This window comes from Mustela erminea, chromosome 13 (genome assembly GCF_009829155.1).
Source record: "Mustela erminea isolate mMusErm1 chromosome 13, mMusErm1.Pri, whole genome shotgun sequence".
Taxonomy (NCBI): domain Eukaryota; kingdom Metazoa; phylum Chordata; class Mammalia; order Carnivora; family Mustelidae; genus Mustela; species Mustela erminea.
Genome location: NC_045626.1, coordinates 86,933,736 through 86,956,438, shown reverse-complemented (window position 1 = coordinate 86,956,438; position 22,703 = coordinate 86,933,736). Strand labels below are relative to the sequence as shown.

Sequence of the window (22,703 nt, the reverse complement as noted above, 5' to 3'; positions counted from 1 at the left end):
TGCTTTAGCGGAAGCTGGTGTCCAGTTAAAAACAGCAGACTGGCTGCACTGGTTTTCTGTTCTCTCCCCTCATTCTGTTCAAAATGATCAAAAGGAAATGTTTTTAAGTGTTAACTCATAGAAACCAAGAAAATGGGAGAGGACACAACAGCAAGATGAGAGAGTTCATGAATTTTAGGCAGATGGAAATAAATAACATTACAGAAGGCACAGAATTACAACCTGATGCTGGCATCAAGGGGAGCAGGTAGGAACCGGTTTCCTCTGCATGAAACCTCCAGGAGCCTGAACATCTGGAGACACCAGACACCAGGAGGGGGAGAGGCAGACACAGGGTCCCTTCTCCACATGGCACAGCCAGCCCACTATTCTTCCTCTACACTCTTATTCCGCCCTACTCTAAAAAGAGTAGGGTTAGTTTCTGGAAAAAATTAAATCAGAATGACTTCGGAGTTCAGGGGAGCCTGGGTGGCTTAGTTGGTTAAACGTCGGACTCTTGATTTTGGCTTAGGTCATGATCTCAGGGTTGTGAGACTGAGTCTCATGTTAGGCCCCACAATGGGCATGAAGCCTGCTTAAGATTCTCTCTCCTTCCCCCACCACCCCCCAACTTTGCACACACACACTCTCTCTCTCAAAAAAAAAAAAAAAATCAAGTTTATAGCAACAATGTCCACAATAGCCAAACTATAGAATGAACCTAGATGTCCATCAACAGATGAGTGGATAAAGAAGATGTGGTATACACACACAGACACACACAATGGAATACTATGCAGCCATCAAAAGAAATGAAATGGCAATTTGCAATGACGTGGATGGAACTAGAGGGTATTATGCTAAGCGAAATAAGTCAATCAGAGAAAGACAATTATCACATGATCTCTCTGATATGAGGAATTTGAGAGGAAAAGTGGGGGTTTAAGGGGAAGGGAAGGAAAAAATGAAACAAGACGGGATCGGGAGGGAGACAAACCAGAGAGACTTAATCTCACAAAACAAACTGAAGGTTGCTAGGGGGTGGGGGGGTAGGGAGAGGGTGGTTGGGTTATGGACATTGGGGAGGAAATGTGCTATGGTGAGTGCTCTGAAATGCGTAAGCCTGATGATTCACAGACCTATAACCCTGGGGCAAATACTACATTATATGTTAATAAAAAATAATTTTTAAAAAATCAGAATTCTAATAACACTAGAAGCTAGAAATCAATGAATACCCTCAAATTTCTGAAAAAAGTTATTTCAACCTTAAATTCTATAGCTAATTTTATTTCAGAATCCATACTTGCAAAACAAAACAAAACAAAACAAAAAAAAAAACACATGAAAACTTTCTTAGGAAGCTCCTAAAAAAGGTGCTCCAGCATCACGAAGAGCTACAAGGAAAGAGGAAGATGCAAAATCTAGAAAACAGGATCCAACACAGTTAAGAAAAGATAAGAAGTCCTAGAGTGACTACTTTGCAGTAAGTCTAAAGAGGAAACAATTTACTGGAGCAGAAAAAGAGAGAGCTCTGGAACAAAGACTGCCAGGAAAATAATAGCACTGATATTTTTGAGCAGATGGAACCCATTAGATACGTAGCAGAGATGTTACAGCAGTTGCAAAAAACAAACAAACAAACAAACCATAACAAGTATGTAAATAATCAGGCAAATAAAAAGAAAAGCAATGACTAACTTTAGGAAAAACAAAGGGTCGTAAGAGAAAGGTGATATGGTTACAATGGGCTTCTTGGCTCAGTAGTGAACAATGTTGGCACAGACGTAACAAGTAAACACTAACCATTTATTTAACCAAAAGTTATGACAGAACTACATTAGATGACAAAGATGCAAAGAGTATCTACTCAGAAGATTTTTTTTTAAAGATTTTTTTTATTTATCAATTTGACAGAGAGAAATCACAAGTAGATGGAGAGGCAGGCAGAGAGAGAGAGATAGGGAAGCAGGCTCCCTGCTGAGCAGAGAGCCCGACGCGGGACTCGATCCCAGGACCCTGAGATCATGACCCGAGCCGAAGGCAGCGGCTTAACCCACTGAGCCACCCAGGCGCCCCACTACTCAGAAGATTTAATAGGTATCTGAAACCGATTTAATTTGATAAATCAGAAAGTAACCACACTGCCATGTTCTTTAGGAAACAGGAAGGTAAACAACAAAAAAAATCTAGAGTTATGGAAAATGACAGCAATAATGGGAAGGGAGAGGGGTTAGCTTGGGCTGCTTTTTCTTTTGGGTAGCCTTTCAGTATCACTTGACAAAGTGACTTAATGAAAATTTCTATTTAAAAATTAATAACAGGGTGCCTGAGTGGCTCAGTGGGTTGGGCCTCTGCCTTCAGCTCAGATCATGATCTCAGGGTCCTGGGATCGAGCCCAGCATCAGGCTCTCTGCTCAGCGGGGAGCCTGCTTCCCCCTCTCTCTCTCTCTATGCCTGCCTGTCTACCTATTTGTGATCTCTGTCTGTCAAATAAATAAATAAAATCTTTTAGAAAAAAAAAATGGAAGTGTTCAGATAACATAAGAACTGTCTGGGGTTGTCCATATAAAAAGATGCTCTGGGGTTATAAATGGGAGTACTACTGATGCACTTCCAACATGAAGCTGGAAAGGAATTCACGATGAACCATCCACCATCCTATCACGCTGTGTGGAGTGGAACTATATTCTAAGGTACAGTCTCCCTTCTATGGCTCTGCCTCCTCCATACCCTAAGCTGCAACCTCCTGTATCATATCTCCCCACCTCCTGTCATACCCTGGCCCAAATCAGCCTATACTATGACCAGAAGAACCTTCCTCAACCATAATTCTCTTGACCTTACCCCATTGGTCAACAACCTTCAGTGGTTCCCTACTGTCTACTGAATCAAGTCTCATTCATCACCCTCCTAGGTCTTCTCCAATTATACACCGAACTCAGCTTTGCAGAAATGCTATTGTGTCTGGCTTGATTTAACCTTATTCTGCCTAAGGATAGGAATGGAGACAAAGACGATTAAGGAATGTTCATGTCTACCTTATACCCCTCCATATTGCTTTTTTGTTTGTTTGTTCACAAATAAGCAAGTATTACTTTTTGTGACTTAAAAAAGTTCTAAGCATAACTAAATAACTAATTTAACATGGGAGGAAATGTAGTATCTGCTTCCAAGATTAAATGGATCAATGGGTTACTTGCCAGAACTTCAATCTTGAAGTCATCCATCACATATTTCCAGTACTGGGAAGACTTGATGCTGAAAGGGTCAAAGACCAGGTTTTCCATGGGGGTGACCAGGCTGTCCACCCTGCATAGGACATCATCAATGCGCTTGGGATCCCCCGTCACTGCTTTTAGTTCGGGACCAAATATATTGTAAAATTCCTCCATAACCTGCCCAAACAAAACACAAGCAAGTTGCCTTTTGGTTTTCTTATGAATGTTCTAACTACAAATAAATTGCATCTAGATCTGCCTGAGAGCAAGAATCAGGTCACACAGGGGCACCTGGGTGACTTTGTCAGTTGGGCATCCGACTCAAAATCTTGGCTCAGGTCAGGATCACAGGGTGGTGGATCAAGTCCCGAGATGGGCTCCACGCTCAGCAGGGAGTCTGCTGGAGATCTCTCCCTCTGCCTCTCCCCCACTCTCTCTCTAAAATAATAATTTTTGTTTAATCATGTCACACAGGCAACTTCCTCCCAGTCTAAGACCTCCGGCACTCTGCCCACTGCCTGTAGGACAAGATCCAGAGGTCCTGACACAGCTTGCAAAGTCTACACGTTCAGACCTTCACTTTCTCCTCCAACCCCTTCCCATGCTGTGCCCCACGCCCCACCTGCTTGCCGCCAGCCCAGCCCTCTTTCCGTCCCATGTTCCTTCTTATCACAAGGCCTTCGTACTTGCCGTTCAAATTGCCAGGCTAGCTACAACTCATCGTTGATGATCACTTTGTCACGCCCAACCCCTTAGAAAAGGTTAGGCCCCGGTACACACTTTAAGAGCCTCCTCGACTGCACTTTTCAGAGCGTTTACGTCAGCTGTAGCTATGTATCTGTATGACTGTTACGTCTACCATCTTTCTTCTACCGGACTGTAAGGTCCCTGAAGCCACACGCTAGGGACATGCTTGCCAGGGCCATCTTCACAGGCGTGTGACCCAGGGAGGTCCACAGGGCTCCAAGCTCCAAAGGGCTCCATGCTGGGTTTAAGGCTCTGCTATGACCTTCTCGAAATTCTTCATAACTTCTTCTTTGCATGTGTTTTGTAAATGAAGGCTGATGGGCAGTCATGCACGCATACAAGTAGGTAACCGGGATCTGCATGTCCCCTGCTCCTTTCCACACAGAGCGTGTGACCTCCCGTGACCCCACGAGCACAGGAGTCTGGTGGGCCCACCGTGCATGGCAATTTGGGGACATTCGCAGTCAGGACAAGTAAGTGTGTTGCGTGAACAATTGTACACGAGGACACCAGCTACTCCGCAAGACCCCATTCTCCCTTCAAACTGGGCTTTGCTTCAGACACAGGAGCCCACGAACCATTCTGAGAAACACGCCTGCACAGAAAACAGACCCTACGGCTTCCTGTTCCTGTAACTTCCCCGTGTTCACCAGCTACGTGTCCTGAAATGAGGACATAGGAGGGACAGCAGAGACCACGAAGAACGCTCCTTGCCGTCCCAGCCCTTCCCCGGTCGTCAGCAAGCCATGCGGGGAGAGGAGCCTGGCAGGATGGGCGCGCATCGAGAAATGAGAGGAAAAGGTGTGTGCGGCGTCGCCGCTGCCCCGGCAGCAAGGACACACGTGGGCACATCCAAGTGACAAGGCACAAAATGTGACTCCACATATGAGCTAAATGCCCTGGTCTTTGCATTTTAAGCCAAGACTGTACCATTTAAGGATGAATGGCAAAATTCATGGAATAATTTAAATTTACTCTCTTTACTTTGCTACGGTCGTGGCAAAAACTAAAGCCCACTGAGAACACGTCAGGAGAGAAAAGCTTTATATTTTAATGTTTGAAATAGCATTTTTTTTTCCTGCTTTTTGAACAAGGGGTCCCACGTCTGTTTGCACTGGGCACCGCAGGTTAGGTGACCGGTCCTGGATCTGCTCCCACAGTTTCTCCAGCGGCAAGCCAGGTGCCTGGCACAGATGAGTTCCCGACAAATACTAAGAATGAATGAATGCATCAACCTTCGTGAGACAAAGGACTGTGGGTCATCCACCCACTCAGCCACTAAACCCTTTTATGTTCCTTTAGGAGAGAGTCACTGATGGATGGGAAGCTGCTGAAGCAATGGGCAAGCGTGATGTGGCTTCAGGAGAGTCGAGAGAGGAGTCTTGGTGTGGACTCTGAGAAATTCCAACATTTAAGGGGAAGACAGAGGAGGAGGATTTTGCAAAAGACAGAGAAGGAACGGCCAGAGGTCAAAGGACACCAAAAAGCAGGGTGAAGGAGGGGTGTCGCGGAAGACTAGGAAAAGTTGCAAGAGGTCTGGTGTGGCTCTGGTATGTTCTGGTACATTCTGAATGCTCTCTCAAGTGCTTCCCCCTGCCAGACCCCGCCTGCCTCCCGGCTCCCCCCCGACACAGAGAATGTGCCATCAAAAAGCCAAACCGTCTTCCATGGGGCAAGTCCTGCCTCCAGCCGGCTTCCCACGCAGCCGAGAAAGCCTCCACCAGCCTTCCCACCTGCAAAACGTTGCAGAGATCCTGGCAGATGGAGGCCATGTAATCCGTTCTCTCAAACAGCCGCTTGCGGTCGAACTCCCACCGAGCTTCTCTCCCCGAAGCCTCGATCTTGGCCCTGGTGTCAAAATAGGCTTTCTTCCACATGTGGAGGGCGTTCCTGGCCTCCAGGGTTTTGTGCTGGGCGCTGGCTCGATTCTCTCTGCGAAGAAAAGGAAGCCATGATGGGGGCAAGCGAGCGGCCGTGGGTCTGAGCCGCGCTCTCCAAGGGCAGCAGGCTTCAGAGGGGAGAGTCTCCCCGAGGAGCAGGGCCTCCCTGATCTCACAGCCTGGTGGGGAACGCTTACCTGGGGAGCGGCTGCTCCGCACCAGCGTGCAAGGCTGTGAGGGCCTTACACACCTGCCGGGTCCAGCATCAGGAGCCACGCCCGGGCTGATCTTGGCCACAGCCGCCCACCCAGCCCGCCAGAGACTCACTTCCCCCAGGGAGCTTGCTTTCTTTTCTTTCTTTTTTTTTTTTTTTTTTTAAAGAAAGTGAAGATCTGTATCTCTTCCAACATTGGATCCTAGAGGGTCTCCCACCTCAGGGGCCTGGGGTCCAGAAGGAAGTTTCCCTCTGACGATGAGACTTTGTCTCCCCCAGGTTAACTAAGGAAGAAGGTCCTGATTAAGATAAAATCATTGGGACCCCTGGGCGGCTCAGTTGGTTAAGCATCTGCCTTCAGCTCAGGTCATGATCCCAGAGTCCTGGGATCGAGCCCCACATCGGGCTCCCTGCTCAGCGGGGAGCCTGCTTCTCCCTGTCCCTCTGCCTACCTCTCTGCCTACTTGTATGTACTCTCTAAAATAAACAGAATCTTTAAAAAATAAAATATATATAATATATAAAATATATAAAAAAATAAAAATGAAATAAAATAACCTGTGGGGCGTCTGAGTGGCTCCATCAGTTAAACATCCGACTCTTGGTTTTTGGCTCGGGTGGTGATCTCAGGGTCCTGGGATCGAGCCCCGCATTGGGCTCCACGCTCAGCAGGGAGCCTGCAGGAGAGTCTCTCTGCCCCTCCTCCCACTCAGGCACTCACTCTCGCTTTCTCTCTAAAGCACATCAATTAATCATTTTTAAAAATTAAGATAAATCAAACAACCTATGTATCCCCACAAGGGGTTATTACTGGGCCATAAAGAGGAAGGCGGCACGCCTACACCCGCCCCAACACGGGCGAACTGTGAAAACGCGACGCCGAGAGAAAGGAGACGTGCACAGAGGGCCCCACGCTGGGGGACTCCGTCTGTATGAAGAGGCAAAGCCATCGAGGCAGAAAGTAGATCTGTGGCTGCCCAGGGCCAGGTGGCTCGGGAGGACAGAGGGAGGGCACAGCTCCAGGCTATGGGGCTCCTTCTCAAACTGAGAAAAGTATTCCACCATCCATTACGAGGACGGACACAGGACTCTGAAGAGCCACTGAGTTGTGCATTCTAAATGGGTGGATTTCAGTAAAGCTGTTTAAGACCTTTTTTGTTGTTTTTTTTTTTTTACGTAGATGCCACACCCAGCGTGAAGCCCAGTGTGGGCTCAAACTCACAACCCCGAGATCAACACCTGAGCTGAGATCAAGAGTCAGACATGCTGGGCGTCTGGGTGGCTCAGTGGGTTAAGCCTCTGCCTTGGGCTCAGGTCATGTTCCCAGAGTCCTGGGATCGAGCCCCGCATCGGGCTCTCTGCTCAGCGGGGAGCCTGCTTCCTCCTCTCTCTGTCTGCCTGCCTCTCTGCCTACTTGTGAGCTCTGTCAAATAAATAAAATCTTTTAAAAAAAGAGTCAGCCAGGCGCCCCGACAGCTGAGAGCTCCAGAGGACCTGGGCGCACCGACTTCTTACTTGAACAGAGTCCGCAGGTTAACCACTTTGCAGACTCTCTCGGCGATTTCCCAGGCAATCCGCTCCATGAGCGGGATCATCCTCTCGTCTTTGTTGTAGTGTCGGGAGATGATCCACACCATCCGCAGGGCGCTCATCATGGACGGGATCGTCTCCAAGACCACATGGAAGCTGGAGCCGTGCGTGATGTTCTGACCGAGAGAACGAGCAACCTCAGCCTTGGGGTCAAGTAGGTCACTGAACCACACGGACGCGGGAAGCTTCCTCGTCCTAATTCAAAAGTAAATACACTCATACGGGAGGAGTGTGTCACCCCCAAAAAGAAGTCTGACGTCGTCTGGACACACGGACATGGCCAAGCGCTGGCCCCCTGCAGGCTGCGGCCCCTGCCCACGCCCATGCCAGCGGCCCTGGCCCCACGGAGCACGCCTGAGCCTCCCAGTGTCCCTTCTGTGCACCCCTAGGTTCTGAGGAGCTCTGGTGTTCCCTCCAGGCTCACCACAATTTTGCTACTTTTAGCCTTGCTTCCCGTTGGGGAGCTGCGGCGGGCTCCTTGGGAGCTTTGGCCCAGGGACTGCCACCCGCCCTCCCCCTGCCGTTTCCAAGGTGGCCCACCTCCCGAGTGGTCACCTCTGTTCATGACCCTCCTGGCCTGCTGGGCAGAAAGTTCCTGGACAGTCCTGCGGGCCCCAGGAGTGGGCCAGGAGGATGTGCTGCTACTTAAGAGCTGTAGGGAGGCGCTCAGAGTGGACCATATTGGCCAAGTCCAGACTCTCCCAGGGCAGGCCTCCTGTGCAGAGCCACACCCACTGCCTTGTCCTCAGGGTCCCTGCACTAGCTGACTGTCCCCAGGGGCTGTGGCAGCAGGGAGAGATCAGCCTGCCCGCTTTTGTGGAAGCCAGGACTGGGACCTTCCTAATTTCTGCCATATGTGTTTTGATAGTTTTGTAATAAGACAGTTGAATAAAAACAGCTCTGCCCGTTTGAAAAAAAAAAAAAAAGGAAATAAAGCAATTTGCAGGAACGTATAAAGTATGAGTGTGCGTACCGAGAGATCTAGAGAGCGAGAATAGACAGAGAAAGAACGTATGTTTATGTCTACTGAGGATACACGTGCACACTCAGGACACGATGCACGTGGCAGACGGTCTTTTCCAAAGGCAGCCCCAGCCTCCTGACTGCACCCCCTCGCCATGAAGAGATGGGGTCATCTTCTCCACCCATCAAATCCCCCCAGACTGCTACTTCTTTAGCCAGCAGAATATGGCAGAGGTAATGTGGTACCCCTTCTGAACACAGCCCTTAGCTGGCCTGCTTCTGGTCTCTTGGACCCAGTTACCCTGAAGCCACCAGGTCTGGAGACACCCAAGCCATGTGGAAAAATCCCGGGGGATGAGGTACCACGTGGAGAGAAAGAAGCCCAGGGGCATCCTGGCGCCAGCCGTGTGGGCAAAGAAGCCGTGGGGAGGGATGCCTGGGGGGCTCAGTCAGTGGAGCGTCTGCCTTCGGCTCGGGTCATGATCTCAGGGTCCTGGGATCGAGCCCCACATCGGGCTCTTTGCTCGGCGGGAAGCCTGAGCTGCTCCCTCTCCCTCTGCCGCTCCCCCTGCTTGTGCTCTCTCTCTCCCATTCTCTCTCCTTCTCTCTCAAGTAAATAAAATATCTTTTAAAAAGAACAAAGATTGAAAAGAAAAAAGAAAAAGTGAAAAAAGCCCACAGATGGGGATACTGCAAAACACAAATCTGATAAGGAACTTATTTGCAAAAAAAAAAAAAAAAGAAAAAAGAAAGAAAGAAAAAAATATTTAACTCCTAAATCAAATCAATAAGACTATATCAAAAATGGGAAAAAGATTAAAGCAGACATTTTTATCAAAGAAAGAAGCACATGGCAAGGTGTTCAATGTCATTAGTTTCTGGGGAATTCAGGTCAAAATCACAAGGACGTCGTCTACTATGCGCACAAGACAAACGACCCCACTTACAGAAAACACCTAAACTGGGTGAAGTCAGAGAGTGGGAACACGGTGACCGGGATGCCAGGAGGAGGGAACTGTTGGGTCAGGAGCTCTGGGTTTATGTTCCGGGATGAAATGCTTACATGGAGCATGATGGGTGCCCAGCACCGTGTGTGAGCTACGCACTTGCAAGGGGTTAAAACAAGCACCGTCCTATGCGTGTTGCCGCAGTCGTTTAAATGCAGAATTACAAAAGGAAACTCAATCGCTGACCTTCCGAAGTGCCGGGCCGCCCGCGTACCTTGAAATGGCGTTCCACCGTGGACAGAAACCGCACGTTGTCAGAGGCCTCCATGTGCAGTTTGAATAACTCGGTCAAGACCGGCTGCAGGTTAGCCACAAGCATGGAATCCGCCTCCTTGATCACATCCAGGACCTTCCGGACTACTGGAAGCTTCGTCTGCTCGTGGAGCGCGCTCAGCGTAGCATTTCTCTCTCGCCAGAATTCAATTTCGGCCAGGGGACCGTTACCCTGAGAAGTGACATGAACACACAAAGTGTCATCCTTGGCATGAAGCACACACGCGTGTGTTTCCTTCTCCAGCTGCTCCAAATAGGGATCAACCCATGCACTTGACCTAGGATGGTCCGATCAGACTGGATCGGAGGACTCTGTCTAGGAAGGCTGAGCAGAAACGCTGCCTTTCTCCAGGCAACGTGACATGGGGATGGAAGAAGTTGCCACCGGGAAGGCGACCAATCTGAGAGGAGGATGGAACGGAGAAGAGAGATTCCCGGAGAAACGCAGCCAGACCAAACCGTACCTGAAACCAGCCCTGCTTCTGGACTTTTCATTACGGGAGCCCATAAATGGTCTCTTGTTGAAGCCAACCAAGTAACGTTTCCAGTTTCTGGCAGTCGAAGCCAACGGAGTAACGTTTCCTGTTTCTGGCTGCCCAACCATTCTGACAGACACACGGTATTATCTTCGTCAGGCCAGAGTGTGGTCTGGCAGCATGCTGAACATCAGCAAGCCCAAGAACGACATCGTGGCTGTGTTTGCTTTGATCCTTAAGGAGCTCACAGAAACGTACGAACAGAGGCTGGGTCAAACAGATACCCAGACTCCCCAGAATGAGCAAAGGGACTGCCTGACCTACCTGGGGAGTCTTTTTCAGCTGGTCCTCGACGGCCGCAGAGATCAGGTTGAGCCAGTTGATCACGCACTGCTCTAAGGCTTCCACAGCTTCCGGGTCGGCGGCCAGGTCAGACACCTCTCTCTCCACACTGATGCTCGGCATTTCTAATTTGATCTCACCTAGCAGAACAGAAATGGTCACTTGCTTAGCCGCTCATCTGGGGGTAGATGATTACAGACAGTAACATTCAAGGTTTTCTCTCCAGACATCAGTCCAGTAAGACTGTCCTGACCTGTCTGTAGTACTTTCCCTTCTATTAGAACGCAACTAGGGGCACCTGGCTGGCTCAAGTCATGGTCCTGGAGTCCCGGGATTGGATCCCACATTGGGCTCCCTGCTCAGCAGACAGCCTGCTTCTCCCTCTGGCCTCCCGTCTTTCATGCTCTCTCTCGCTCTCTCAAAAAAAATAAATAAATAAATAAAATAAAATCTTTAGAATGCAACTTAAAAAAGTAGATCATTATAACAGTGTTAATATGGGTCACAGAGGGGCACCTGGGTGGCTCAGTGGGTTAAGCCTCTGCCTTTGACTTGGGTCATGATCTCAGGTTTCTAGGATCAAGCCCCACATTGGGCTCTCTGCCCAGCGGGGAGCCTGCTTCCCCCTCTCTTTCCCTGCCTGCCTCCCTGCCTACTTGTGATCCCTCTCTGTCAAATAAATAAATAAATAAAATCTTTTTTAAAAATATATGGGTCACGGAGATCAAGTTATTTAAGATCCTGAACTTACATCCCACAAGTTCAGTTTAAAAAATTAAGCCACCGGGCACCTGGGTGGCTCAGTGGGTTAAGCCGCTGCCTTCGGCTCAGGTCATGATCTCAGGGTGCTGGGATCGAGTCCCGCATCAGGCTCTCTGCTCAGCAGGGAGCCTGCTTCCCTTCCTCTCTCTCTGCCTGCCTCTCTGCCTACTTGTGATCTCTCTGTGTCAAATAAATAAATAAAATCTTTAAAAAATAAAAATAAATAAATACAAATAAATAAATAAAAATAAAAAATTAAGCCACCTGGTTAGCTCAGTCGGAAAAATGCAGGTCTTGATCTCGGGGTTGTGTATTGGAACCCCACCTTGGATATAGCGATCACTTTAAAAAATAAAACCTTTTTTTAGAAAAATAAATAAAAATTAGACAAACAACCCAGAACTCAACAGAAATTTGGAAAAACCTCCAACATGAAATAGACAGGCCTAGATAAATCAGAAACAATGACCTCAGAGGAAACAGACAATGCAGAGAGTTTGTTTTTAATCCCAATTATGAGTGTCAGGGAGGTGAGACTATCTGGCATCCATGAAATAAGACCAGAATGCTGAGCAGGGAGCCTGACGTGGGATTCGGTCCCAGGACCCCAGGATCATGACCTGAGCTGAAGGCAGAGGCTTAACCCACTGAGCCACCCAGGCGCCCCTGTCCAAGACGTTTTTATAGGATACTTTAAGAATGGCAATTTGGAATGCTGGCAGAGGAAGGGGAACTGTCCAAGAAAGGAAAGTTCACCCAAGGCTCCTACTCTGCTCTGAAGGAAACGGTCTTCCCGTTGTCCTAGTAACATCAGAACCCATTTTGTGACGTCATGAAAAGAAGAGCATGGAAGTACGATGGGAGCTGGCCGCAGCAGGGCAGGGGCGGTGGGAGGGTGGTGTGGGGCTAGGGAGAGTGGATGAAATCCTATCATCTTGCCAGGAAACAACATTAATGTCTACGATTAAGAAGAAACAGCAGTGCAAGCATATACTTTGCAGATGTGGCAACAGTGATGGATAGAGACAGTTAAAGGGACACCTGGGGGGCTGTCGGTGAAGGGTCTGCCTTCGGCTCAGGACATGATCTCTGGGTCCTGGGAGCAAGCACTGGGCTCTCTGCCCAGTGGGGAGTCTGCTTCTCCCTCTGCCCCTCCACCCCACTCTGTCAAATAAATAAAGTCTTTTTTTAAAAATAAGAAAGGAAGGAAGGAGGGAGGAAGGAAAAGCTGGAGAACCAAGGAAGTCACCAGCAGGGACAACGCACTGATAAGGAAAGTAAGGCAGAGTCAGCTCTTCAACACACCGTATGTTAATACCTTTTAATTGTTTTTTAAACCTTATGTGTTCCTTTAAGAAAACGCAACATATATGGGGCGTCTGGGTGGCTCAGTGGGTTAAGCCTCTGCCTTCAGCTCAGGTCATGATCCCAGAGTCCTGGGATCGAGCCCCGCATTGGGCTCTCTGCTCAGCGGGGAGCCTGCTTCCCCCTCTCTCTCTCTGCCTGCCTCTCTGCAAACTTGTGATCTCTGTCAAATAAATAAATAAAATTTTAAAAAAAATTTTAAATAAAGTTTTAAAAAAAGGAGCTTTTTCGGGCACCTGGGTGGCTCAGTGGGTTAAAGCTGCTGCCTTTGGCTCAGGTCATGATCTCAGGGTCCTGGGATCGAGTCCTACATTGGGCTCTCTGCTTAGCAGGGAGCCTGCTTCTCTCTCTCTCTCTCTCTGCCTGCCTCTCCATCTACTTGTGATCTCTCTCTGTTAAATAAATAAAATCTTAAAAAAAAAAAAAAAGGAGCTTTTTCAATGGACAGCCAATAACTTACAAAAAGCCATTCATAAATGTCCCATAAAGAAAAACAAATTTCTTCCTTGAGATGGTACTACAGGAGGGGTTGGTTTAAGTTTTTTTAATTTTTTTTAGGGGGTGCCTGGGTGGCTCAGTCAGTTAAGCCTCTGCCTTCAGCTCAGGCCGTGATTCCAGCATCCTGGAATCAAGTCCCGCATCGGGATCCCCGCTCTCACGGGAAGCCTGCTTCCACTCTCCCCGCCTCTCTTTCTCAATCTATCAATAAATAAATAGATAATAAAGACTTTTTAAAATAATTTCCCCACCCAGCAAGGGGGTCGAACTCACAACCCTGAGATCAAGGGTCACACGCTCTGTTGACCTAGTTGCCCCCACAAATTTCTTCCAAGAGTACCAGAGAGTAAATATTAGCAGCTTTGCAGACCAAGAGACACAGCTGAAGACAGAATGTAGGTCCTTATACAATCATTTCTGATCGAAGTACTGGAAACTATGACTATTATTCTTAGCCCACAGGCCACACAAAAATGAGCAGCAGGTAAGATGTGGCCCAGGGGCCGCAATGTGCCGACCCAGGTTACAGAATATTAATTCACCTGCTTTTCTGGTTTTCCTAAGTCATACATTCTCCTTACGGGAAAAAAGAAAGAAAACCATCTTACTCTCATGACCTAGAGTAAGCAACAGTGGCTGATAACATTTTAGTGCATTTCCTCCTAGCGGTTTATCTAAAACACAAAAACGTGTTCATGCGTCTATGTTTTGACACCAGCAACAAGACACGGGGCGCCTGGGAGGCACAGTCGGTTGAGCATCTGACTCTTGGTTTCAGCTTAGGTCATGATCTTGGAGTCAGGGGATCGAGCCCAGTGTTGGGCTCCGTGCTCAGCACGGAATCTGCTAGAGATGGTCTCTCTGTCCCCCTCCCCCGTCTGGCCTTCCCCCGCTCATGCTCTCTCTCTCTCTCAATTAAGTAAATAAAACTTAAAAAAAAAAGAAAAAGAAAAGAAAAAAACAAGACTCATAAATCATATCCAAGATTAGAAGAAACATTTTTTCCCATCTCTGCTAGTCTACACGAACTCAGGGAGAGAAGGGTTAGGCAGACAGGCCAAGGAAGGCTATAAACCCCAGTGAAGGAAACACAGATATGGAGAGAGAAGTATTGCTTTGGGGGGCAGGGTGGGGGAGGGGGTAAAAAAAATGTTCTAAAGTAGAATCTGAAAAACACAGGTCCCTAGCATGTTATCAAAAGTTTGGATCTCTACGGGTGTTTCTCGTTTCCAGCAGAGAACATTTCTAGGTGGTGGAGGTACGGTCAGTGTTACCACAAAGAGGGGGACAGTTCGTTTTCCTGGAACCATGATGCCATCTCACAGCTCGTGCTGGCTGTCGCGGGCGGGGGCCCTCCACGGTGTAACCCGCTCGGCCGGCCTTTCCTCCTCACTGTTCTCCATTCATGCCACGCACGTTCCCAGGCTCGGGGACTCTCGCAGTGCCATGCACCCCAGGGGACGACATGCTGATCCAACAGCAGCTTCTGGCCTTGCACGCAAAGCTAACTAGGCCAAGACAAGCCAGCCACCCTTCCCTGTTCATGGAAACTCCACGCTTTCCAACTCGCTTCTCTTGTCTAGGCTCTTCTGGCTGCCTGAAATGCCCTGGCTCCCCAACGCCACCTACCAAAGCTTTGCTGTCCATTCAGAGGTTAAAGGCTGCCTCCTACAGGAAGTCTCCTTGGATTTCTCCCTGCTTCTTTGACATGGTCTCCCTCTTCCAAACCTCTCAAGGCCCAAATCTCTTTCCCACGTTCTCATTCGGCCATAGTCCCTTGTGCCCCCAGATTGTAAGATCCTTAAGGGCAGGGCTCCGTCATTCCTTTCTGGGTCTTCCTCTCAGCTCAGGGTCGCTTGTATGGTGACCAGAGAGGAATGAAGGATTATAAATGAAAACAAAAGGCTCCTGGACTCTGAAATTGCCTTCCTTAAGGAAACCCATCGTGCTTCCCTCAACACGAGCAAAACGAAGCCTCACCTTCAAGTTGCTGCATTATTCTCTGAATACTGCCTGCAAATTTCTGGATGTTCATTAAAAATTCATCCCGTATCAGCTGAATGCTGTGATAGGCTTCGCCGGGCACGCTGGGGAGGTCCGCATCGTGCTCGATAGAGTCCGGGATTTCTGCCGACGTGAGTCCCAGGGAGGCGTCCTTGTGTTGATTGAAGGACAGCGCCGGCATGAAAACCTGAAACAAATCACCCCATGTCGGGTTCAAGACCACGCACTTGGACAGCCTCTGGGGGCCGAACATTCAGAAGAGCCACAGACAGAACTACAAAGTGGAAACTGCTCCGGCGCAGAGCACAGACCCTAGGGAGAGAGAAGTAATGTTTGACCTAAAATGATCCCAGGATAAGGATGTGACCCCAGCCCGAGGTGACCACCCAGAAGAAAATCCTGCATTCCTCTGGCTTCACGGGCCGCAGCGAGACGGCTGGGCGCAAACCAGGGCACAAACAAGAGACAAAACCAGGGTCAGCCAGTCCGCTTGGCCCCAGGCTGGTTCACCGGAGGTTACAATAGAGAAGGGGAAGGGGGTGCGTGGCTGGCTGACGCTGTTGTGGATAGAGTGTGTGACTCTTGATCTCGGGGTTGCGAGTTCAAGCCCCATGTGGGGCACAGAGTTTATTTCAATAAAAATCTAAAATAAGGGAGGGTCTGAGGACACAGTCCTTTGGACATTCAGCTGAGGACAGCAACATGCATTTATGAAGTCACTTGAATATAATAACAAAGCTTCACCCACGTAAAAATGATGAAAAAAATGCCCGTGCGTTGGTTGGTTGAGCTAGACCTTTTCTTCTGAAACCTGGATTCATGGTCTAAGACCTCGTACGCCTACTTCCCAATGACTGAAGAGCCCAGAACGTGCGGTTTCTCGTCTGGATTCTGCAGACCACACCCTCACAGTGACGTTCAACGCATCCTCTCCCCAGTAAAACATCTTGACACTGCCTGCCTCCCACCCCCTCCCCTGATTGAACTCCCATCTAGACAACCATCCTCCTCCACAGGCCTCCTACTGGTCTACTCTTCCCTTCAGCTTTTGCCCCTGCCCCCCGTTCCCACCATATAAGTTCCACACAACAGCCAGAGGAATGATGCAAACCCGATCATGTTATTCTCCTGCTGAACAACTACCTGCCTTTCCAACCTTCCTTCTATTCCTGCACCAGGCTAGGTCTGCTCCTGCCTCAGGACCTTTGCACATGCTACCTTGTCTGCCCGGGAAGTCCTCCCCCCAACCATGTCTGACACCTTCACCTAATTCAGGTCTCAATTCAATGCCACAACCTCAGAAGGGCCTTTCCTGGCCCCCCTGAGCCCCACCCTGTTACACTTCCCTAGGAACTTATCATTAAAGACTTAGTCTATTCACGAGGGTTTTTTTCACTATCAGACCTCGCCGCCTCCATGCATGAGGCCATCCCTTACCACCACTCCCTGCACACACAAACACACACGTGTGCGCACACAGAGTCCATGTCTCTCACAGTACTAGGGTCTACTGAACTCATGCTACTTGTCACCACGTGATACTTTCCAACTTAGGAATCTGTTTTGAGTCTTTCCCCCAGTATCCGCTCCTAGAGCACCGAGATCTAGTCCGTGCTGCTTGCTGCTCTACCGCTGGGGCCCCCGACGGCCCTGGGACGGATGGGCTCCTGAACTTTACATGTGGCATAAACGAACCAGAGGGCCTGAACCTTACAAAATGCCGAGATCCCTTCCTTGTGCACAGTTACCTGACATACGACGTTCTTCAGAAAGAGGAGCACGTTGGCACCGATGACCCCGTACTCCAGCGTCTCGGGCATGATCTCCATGGCTTCCTTCATGTCCGTCGCCTCGGAGATCATCTCTGTGGGAACAGATGCGAGCCTGAGTCGCGTAGGCACGTGGCAGGCAGGTAACGCTCCCAAGTGTCTGGGACTCGACTCCTCCTTCCCGAGCAGCCACCCAGAAACACTCCAGAAACAGACTCAACATGCTGCTGATGTCCTGTCGGATGAGTCCCTCGGCCCGTGAGACACTGAGGTAAGCCTGACGTGCTGGCGTCTCCTCAGGCTGCCACCAGCAGCCCCGGGGAGCTACCCAGACCAGCGGAGAGACATAGTCGTGTTTTCTAGAAATACTGGCTGGGCTCCTTGCTTTGCCTGGGTCCTCATTCCCAGCAACACCTCACCTGGTCAGAGTCCCTTCTGAGTTCCGGGTATTTTTTTTTTTTTTTTAAAGATTTTATTTATTTGTTAGAGAGAGAGATACAGAGAGCAAGCACAGGCAGATAGAGTGGCAGGCTAGAGGCAGAGGGAGAAGCAGGCTCCCTGCCGAGCAAGAAGCCCGATGTGGGACTCGATCCCAGAACGCTGGGATCATGACCTGAGCCGAAGGCAGCCGCTTAACCAACTGAGCCACCCAGGCGTCCCGAGTTCCGGGTATTTTTAAAGACAGATTTGGTGACAGCTAACCCTTCTGCCAGGTTTTATTTCACTTGTCTTTACTCTGCCGGACCAAGCACCACTGAGCAGGAGAGACCTACCAAAGGTCCCTTGGGCTCTTTCCTCAACCTCGTTGGGAAACAAAACATACATACAGGACAAGCACAAGCAAGGCAGTCATTTCACCGGCTTCGGACCCACGGTGTGGAGTTCTGTACATCAAACTCTTCTTTAGTCAAGTAAACTGAAAGGAAAGGCACAGAAGAACCCAGAATGTGAAAGAAAGAGCCTGATCTCAATGAAAGCGGACCGTAGAGACACAGAGATGACCAGAACAAGCAGTAATAAAGCCCGAGGGGGTCCCCGTGGCTGCCCAGCTCAAAGCCTGTGCACCCAGAACACCATCCAAGTTCAAAAGAGAAAAAAGAAAGCCACATAAATGTTTGTCCCGGAATTTACGGTGAATCCTAAAACGTAGCTATGCACAGCCCGCATGGGGAGGCAAAGGCGGAAGAAATGGGGCAAACCCAGGCGGGAAGAGTGGAGAGAGTCAGCCCAAATTAAATAAGGCAGGAGGAAGGGCCAGGGGGTCAGAGGAGACAGGAGAGTGACTACCCCTGGATTGGGGGAGGGGTGGGGGGAGGAGGGTCACTAGAAACACCCATGTAGGAATGCACGGTGGAAACATCCCACCCAAAAATGACCCCACGGGATGAACCTGGCTTCCAAGCCACTGCTCGGTCTTAAATCACACAGCCACACGGAGAAAGCCCCAGAGCTCATCCTCCAACTCAGGGTCCCCTCATTTGGCTTCCCTTTCCCTTCAATTGTTACAGCAGAACTAAGACTACATTTACACAGCCAGTTCTCATTAGTCACGGTAGTTCTGTTCCCCGACGTCCCTTCGAACAAGGAATCCACGAATACCGAGCCACGGCTCCCGCAGGACCCGCAGGGATTCGAGTTCTGCAGCCGTCAACAGTGTAAACCAGGCTCTACTTGTGTTTCTGTTTGCAGACAACTTACTTAACGTGCACGGCTGATCCGTTCACGGTGAACTCAGCCAACACTAACTCATGCCTGAACTAAGCATACACCTGTGTCCGCCACAAGAAACGTCATAGCCTTCTCGGGCTCGGGAACACCGGGTGGCATTTCAGGACTGTGCTTGATGCCGTCTGAAACCACGAAATCACCAAGAAGCACCAAAAAATGTGAAAACCATGGCACTAAAGCGGTTACAATGAAGATGGTTGTTGCAAGAGTTCAAATGTGTCCCAGTGTCCACTCGCAGCCAAGAACACACATATTCAGGGACTCCAACATTTCCCCCTTAAGGGACACCTGGCTGGCTCCGTTGGTAGAACATGCAAGGTTTGATCTCGGGGTCATGAGTTCAAGCCCCACATTGGGGATAGAGATTACTTAAAAATAAAGTCAAATGTTTCCCCATGCTGTGCACATCCATCAGTGACCCCAAGGCACCACAAGGATTGATTTGGGGGTTATAAAAAAGTGTGAGCAAGGAGCTGAATTCACAAATATGGAACCCACGAGTAATGAGAACTGGCTGTCCAGAAAGGAAAGAGTCGTAGTCTCAAGAAAGTGTAAAAATTAAGAATCTCACAGACACACACCCGGGTGCATACCTACCCACACAAGCCAGAAATATACCTTTTGTATTTCTGAGAAAATACACCACATTCTGGTCCAGGAACTCCTCGGGAACAGGAGTACACAGCACATGGAGGTAGGTCTTATCCACAGTGTGCTTAATGGTTTTCTGAAACGCGGGGGATAAAAGGAGCATCAGAATGACGGACACCTGCTCACCGAGACGAGCCAGCGTTCAGGCACACCGGAGCCTTCCTCTCTGCACCTCCTGAGCTGCCCGGCTGAAAACGGGCACTAGCGAGCCACACGCACACACGTGCACACACACACACACGTGACAGCACACCCAGACTTCAGCGCTCAGCCTGACTCTTCTAGTAACTGGCCGACGCAGCCACACTTGACCTGGGAGAAGTCCAGACAGAGCTCCCCAAAGCTAGAAATTGCAACAACCAGGCTAGAATGTGGTTTCCGGGGCGGGGTACGTGCGTGGAGCACATCAGAGGAATTTTGTGGGGCACAGAGCAGGCCAGATGTTCATGTCCTGGCTTTAAGCTCCACCCCTGGGGTCTGTGAAGTAAACAGTTAACTCTGCAGCCCTGGGTTGCCCAAACTCTGCACGTTCCCAAGGTTTTCAAGCAGGTCCTTCGCCAGATCCTTGGTGATCACCTCTGGTATTGGAACAGCCCACCTGATAGCCATGTGTTTGTGTGCCCGGGGCTCTGGGTCATGCCAGGTAGTTTTTACCAGCTGCATAATGGGTGGTGAATGCCCGTTTCTGTTTGCCGGGGGCCCTCGTCCCATTAGATCAGCCCGACCTCCTGCAGGCTAGCGATGGATCCTCCACACCACGGGGCGGATGCCTAGTAGAAACTCCGGACAACAAGGCTCGGGTGAGCTGCCCTGACGGCCTACATGTTCTCACACATCCTTGCTGGGAGACGCAGCCCGTCCAGGCCACCCTCCCGGGAGCTCGGGCCCCTTTTTCTTCCCGGCTCTGCCCCACATTCCTTTTTCTTTGTTGATTCTACTCTGCACGCTCTCGCTGAAATAACTTACAATCGCATGTATAAGCATTTTTCTGCGTCCTGGGACTCATTCTAGGGAATCCTTTAATCTGCGGGTAGCTACAGGGCCGTGAGCACAGGATTCTACCGTCTCTACTCCAGAAATGTTCCCCGTATGAACTACCAGTCATGCAGACTCGAAGTGGGGGAGTTCCCGTTACCCCACCAGGGAGGAGAAGGAGCCGGACGTACCTTGACGGGGAGGTCTTCTAAAATCTCTTTGTCCACGTCTTCGTTCTCTAGGCCGGGTATAGCTGCAAAACATTGTTCAGTGTGCAAACGGAAATAATCAGACAAGCAGAGTTCCTGCCGTCAGACCATACCTGCCTCTTGTGCAACAGCATAGCTCATTCCACCGACGTGTTACCAAAGAGCTACACATACGTTTTTTACAAATGAATCCTATCAGAGCTTTGATGTGTGTTATAATGATGAAAGTTCTTTGTGTTTCCGATGGGTGGGTTCTCAGCCAGAAATAATGTGTGTGTGTGTGTGTGTGTGTGTGTGTGTACCTGTACATTCCAGCTACCATGTGCAATGGGTGACTTCTCGGAGATTTTCACTTACCAGGGAGTTTTATTATTACGAAGAGGATGACAGCTCACATACTAGCATTTATCCTATTTTCTCTGTGAAACTCGAAATTAGTGAGGGATGAAAAGAGAAGTAATCCAAACAAAATGAATGTGTATCTCCCCAGTCTACTGTTACCGATGCAGATCTGGAAACCTCAGAGCCCATCGGTCACAGCCCTGGGAGTGACCGACGCATCCAGCGGTCACAGAGAAGGGAGAGAGGTCCCCCGTATGGTTCGGCTCTTACTGCAAAAGTCGCGACGTGACAGCAGGGTGGCTTTGGAATCAAATCAGTGTGTGGGGTCTACTGGTCTGCTCTCGGGTTTCTCATCCGTAAAACGGGGGCAATAACATTGAGTGGTCAGATTCTGGAGGATTTGATGGCGGTGTGGCTCAGTGCCCGGCCCAGGGACCAGGGGAGGAAACAGTCTACAGGCAGCCGTATCGACGTTGTTAGAGCACCAGTAACGGCCTGTAGCCAAAAACACACCTACAAACGCACCAACTGAATGCCGCTGACGTTTTCATGGTTAAGTTTTAGGTTCTGTATATTTTATCACAAAAAAAGAAAAAATGCACTTAAATATCCTCTTGGGAGTAACGTTAATTTGCTTTGTCGAGAAGACCTCCCTGACCTTCCTCTCCGAGCAGCCTCCTTCCCCGGAGGTCTTTCCTGCCCAGAGACTGACTGGTGAGTCTTGGAGCCTCGCAGGGAGTAGGGCTGCGGCCCTCATCCCCGCCGTCTGTCTCCTCAAAATCCAACCTCGCCTCCCGGAGCGTGAACAGGCACAGCCTGTGTTTCCGCCCTCACAGCCCTCTCCCTGCAATCTGCACCACAGAGGGGACGAGACTGTGGTTCAAAATGAGTGCTTCTGCGAAGAAGAGGACTAGCAGAGAGAGAGCACGTTGCCAAGGGGTGTTTTACCCCTTCTCCCTCTGATCTTCAAATATTCGCAATCTTGGGAAAGTGAGGTGTCTGCCTACAACCTCTGGTGACTCCTGGGGTAAGTGTGGCCCAAGGGCTGCTCAGCCCTACTGGGAACGTGCAGGGTCTGGAGCACGGTTTTCTCAACCTCTGCCCTGCTGGCCTTTGAGGCTCAATTATTCTTTGTTGCAGGCCTTATGCTGGGCCTTTTAGGCCGTTTGACATCATGCCTGGCCTCTACCCTCCAGATGCCACCAGCACCCACCCTCCAGTGGTGATCACCAAAATGTCTCCAGAGATCACCAAATGCCCCGTGAGGGCCCAAGGCACCCCTAAGAACCTCGACCCTTCCCCCACCCCATACAAAGGGCGAAAAGACCGGTGAAAAGGTGCTCAGCATCGGGGGAAATGCTCATCACAGCCGCAGTGAGAGACCGCCTCCGACCCACTCCAATGGCCTCCGTTACAAACACAAAGCACAACAGGTGTGGAAGAGAAGTGGAGTAGGAGAAGCCGGCGTAGGCACTCTGGGGGACAGTATGGAGGCACCTCAAAAAGGTAAAATAAGGGGCCCCTGCGTGGCTCAGTGGGTTAAAGCCTCTGCCTTCGGCTCAGGTCATGATCCCAGGGTCCTGGGATCGAGCCCCGCATCGGGCTCTCTGCTCAGCGGGGAGTCCGCTTCCCCCCTCTCTTTCTGCCTATCTCTCTGCCTGCTTGTGTTCTGTCAAATAAATAGAATCTTAAAAAAAAAAAAGATAAA

The 22,703-nt window shown here is 49.8% G+C and overlaps 1 protein-coding gene across 3 annotated transcripts in view; it reads right to left on the bottom strand.

The window, feature by feature from the left end:
• The window catches only part of DNAH10 (dynein axonemal heavy chain 10), a 136,906-nt gene that overhangs the window by 110,073 nt on the left and 4,130 nt on the right, over window positions 1–22,703 (bottom strand). For all 3 annotated transcript variants that reach the window (XM_032309801.1, XM_032309799.1, XM_032309800.1), the window contains exons 4-12: window positions 20,636–20,697; window positions 19,437–19,545; window positions 17,070–17,185; window positions 15,298–15,508; window positions 10,675–10,832; window positions 9,816–10,046; window positions 7,557–7,747; window positions 5,681–5,879; window positions 3,183–3,377 (exon numbers count right to left, since the gene is read on the bottom strand). In XM_032309801.1, coding sequence (XP_032165692.1) covers window positions 3,183–3,377; window positions 5,681–5,879; window positions 7,557–7,747; window positions 9,816–10,046; window positions 10,675–10,832; window positions 15,298–15,508; window positions 17,070–17,185; window positions 19,437–19,545; window positions 20,636–20,697 — 1,472 coding nt within the window. The remainder of the gene's footprint in view (window positions 1–3,182; window positions 3,378–5,680; window positions 5,880–7,556; window positions 7,748–9,815; window positions 10,047–10,674; window positions 10,833–15,297; window positions 15,509–17,069; window positions 17,186–19,436; window positions 19,546–20,635; window positions 20,698–22,703) is intronic.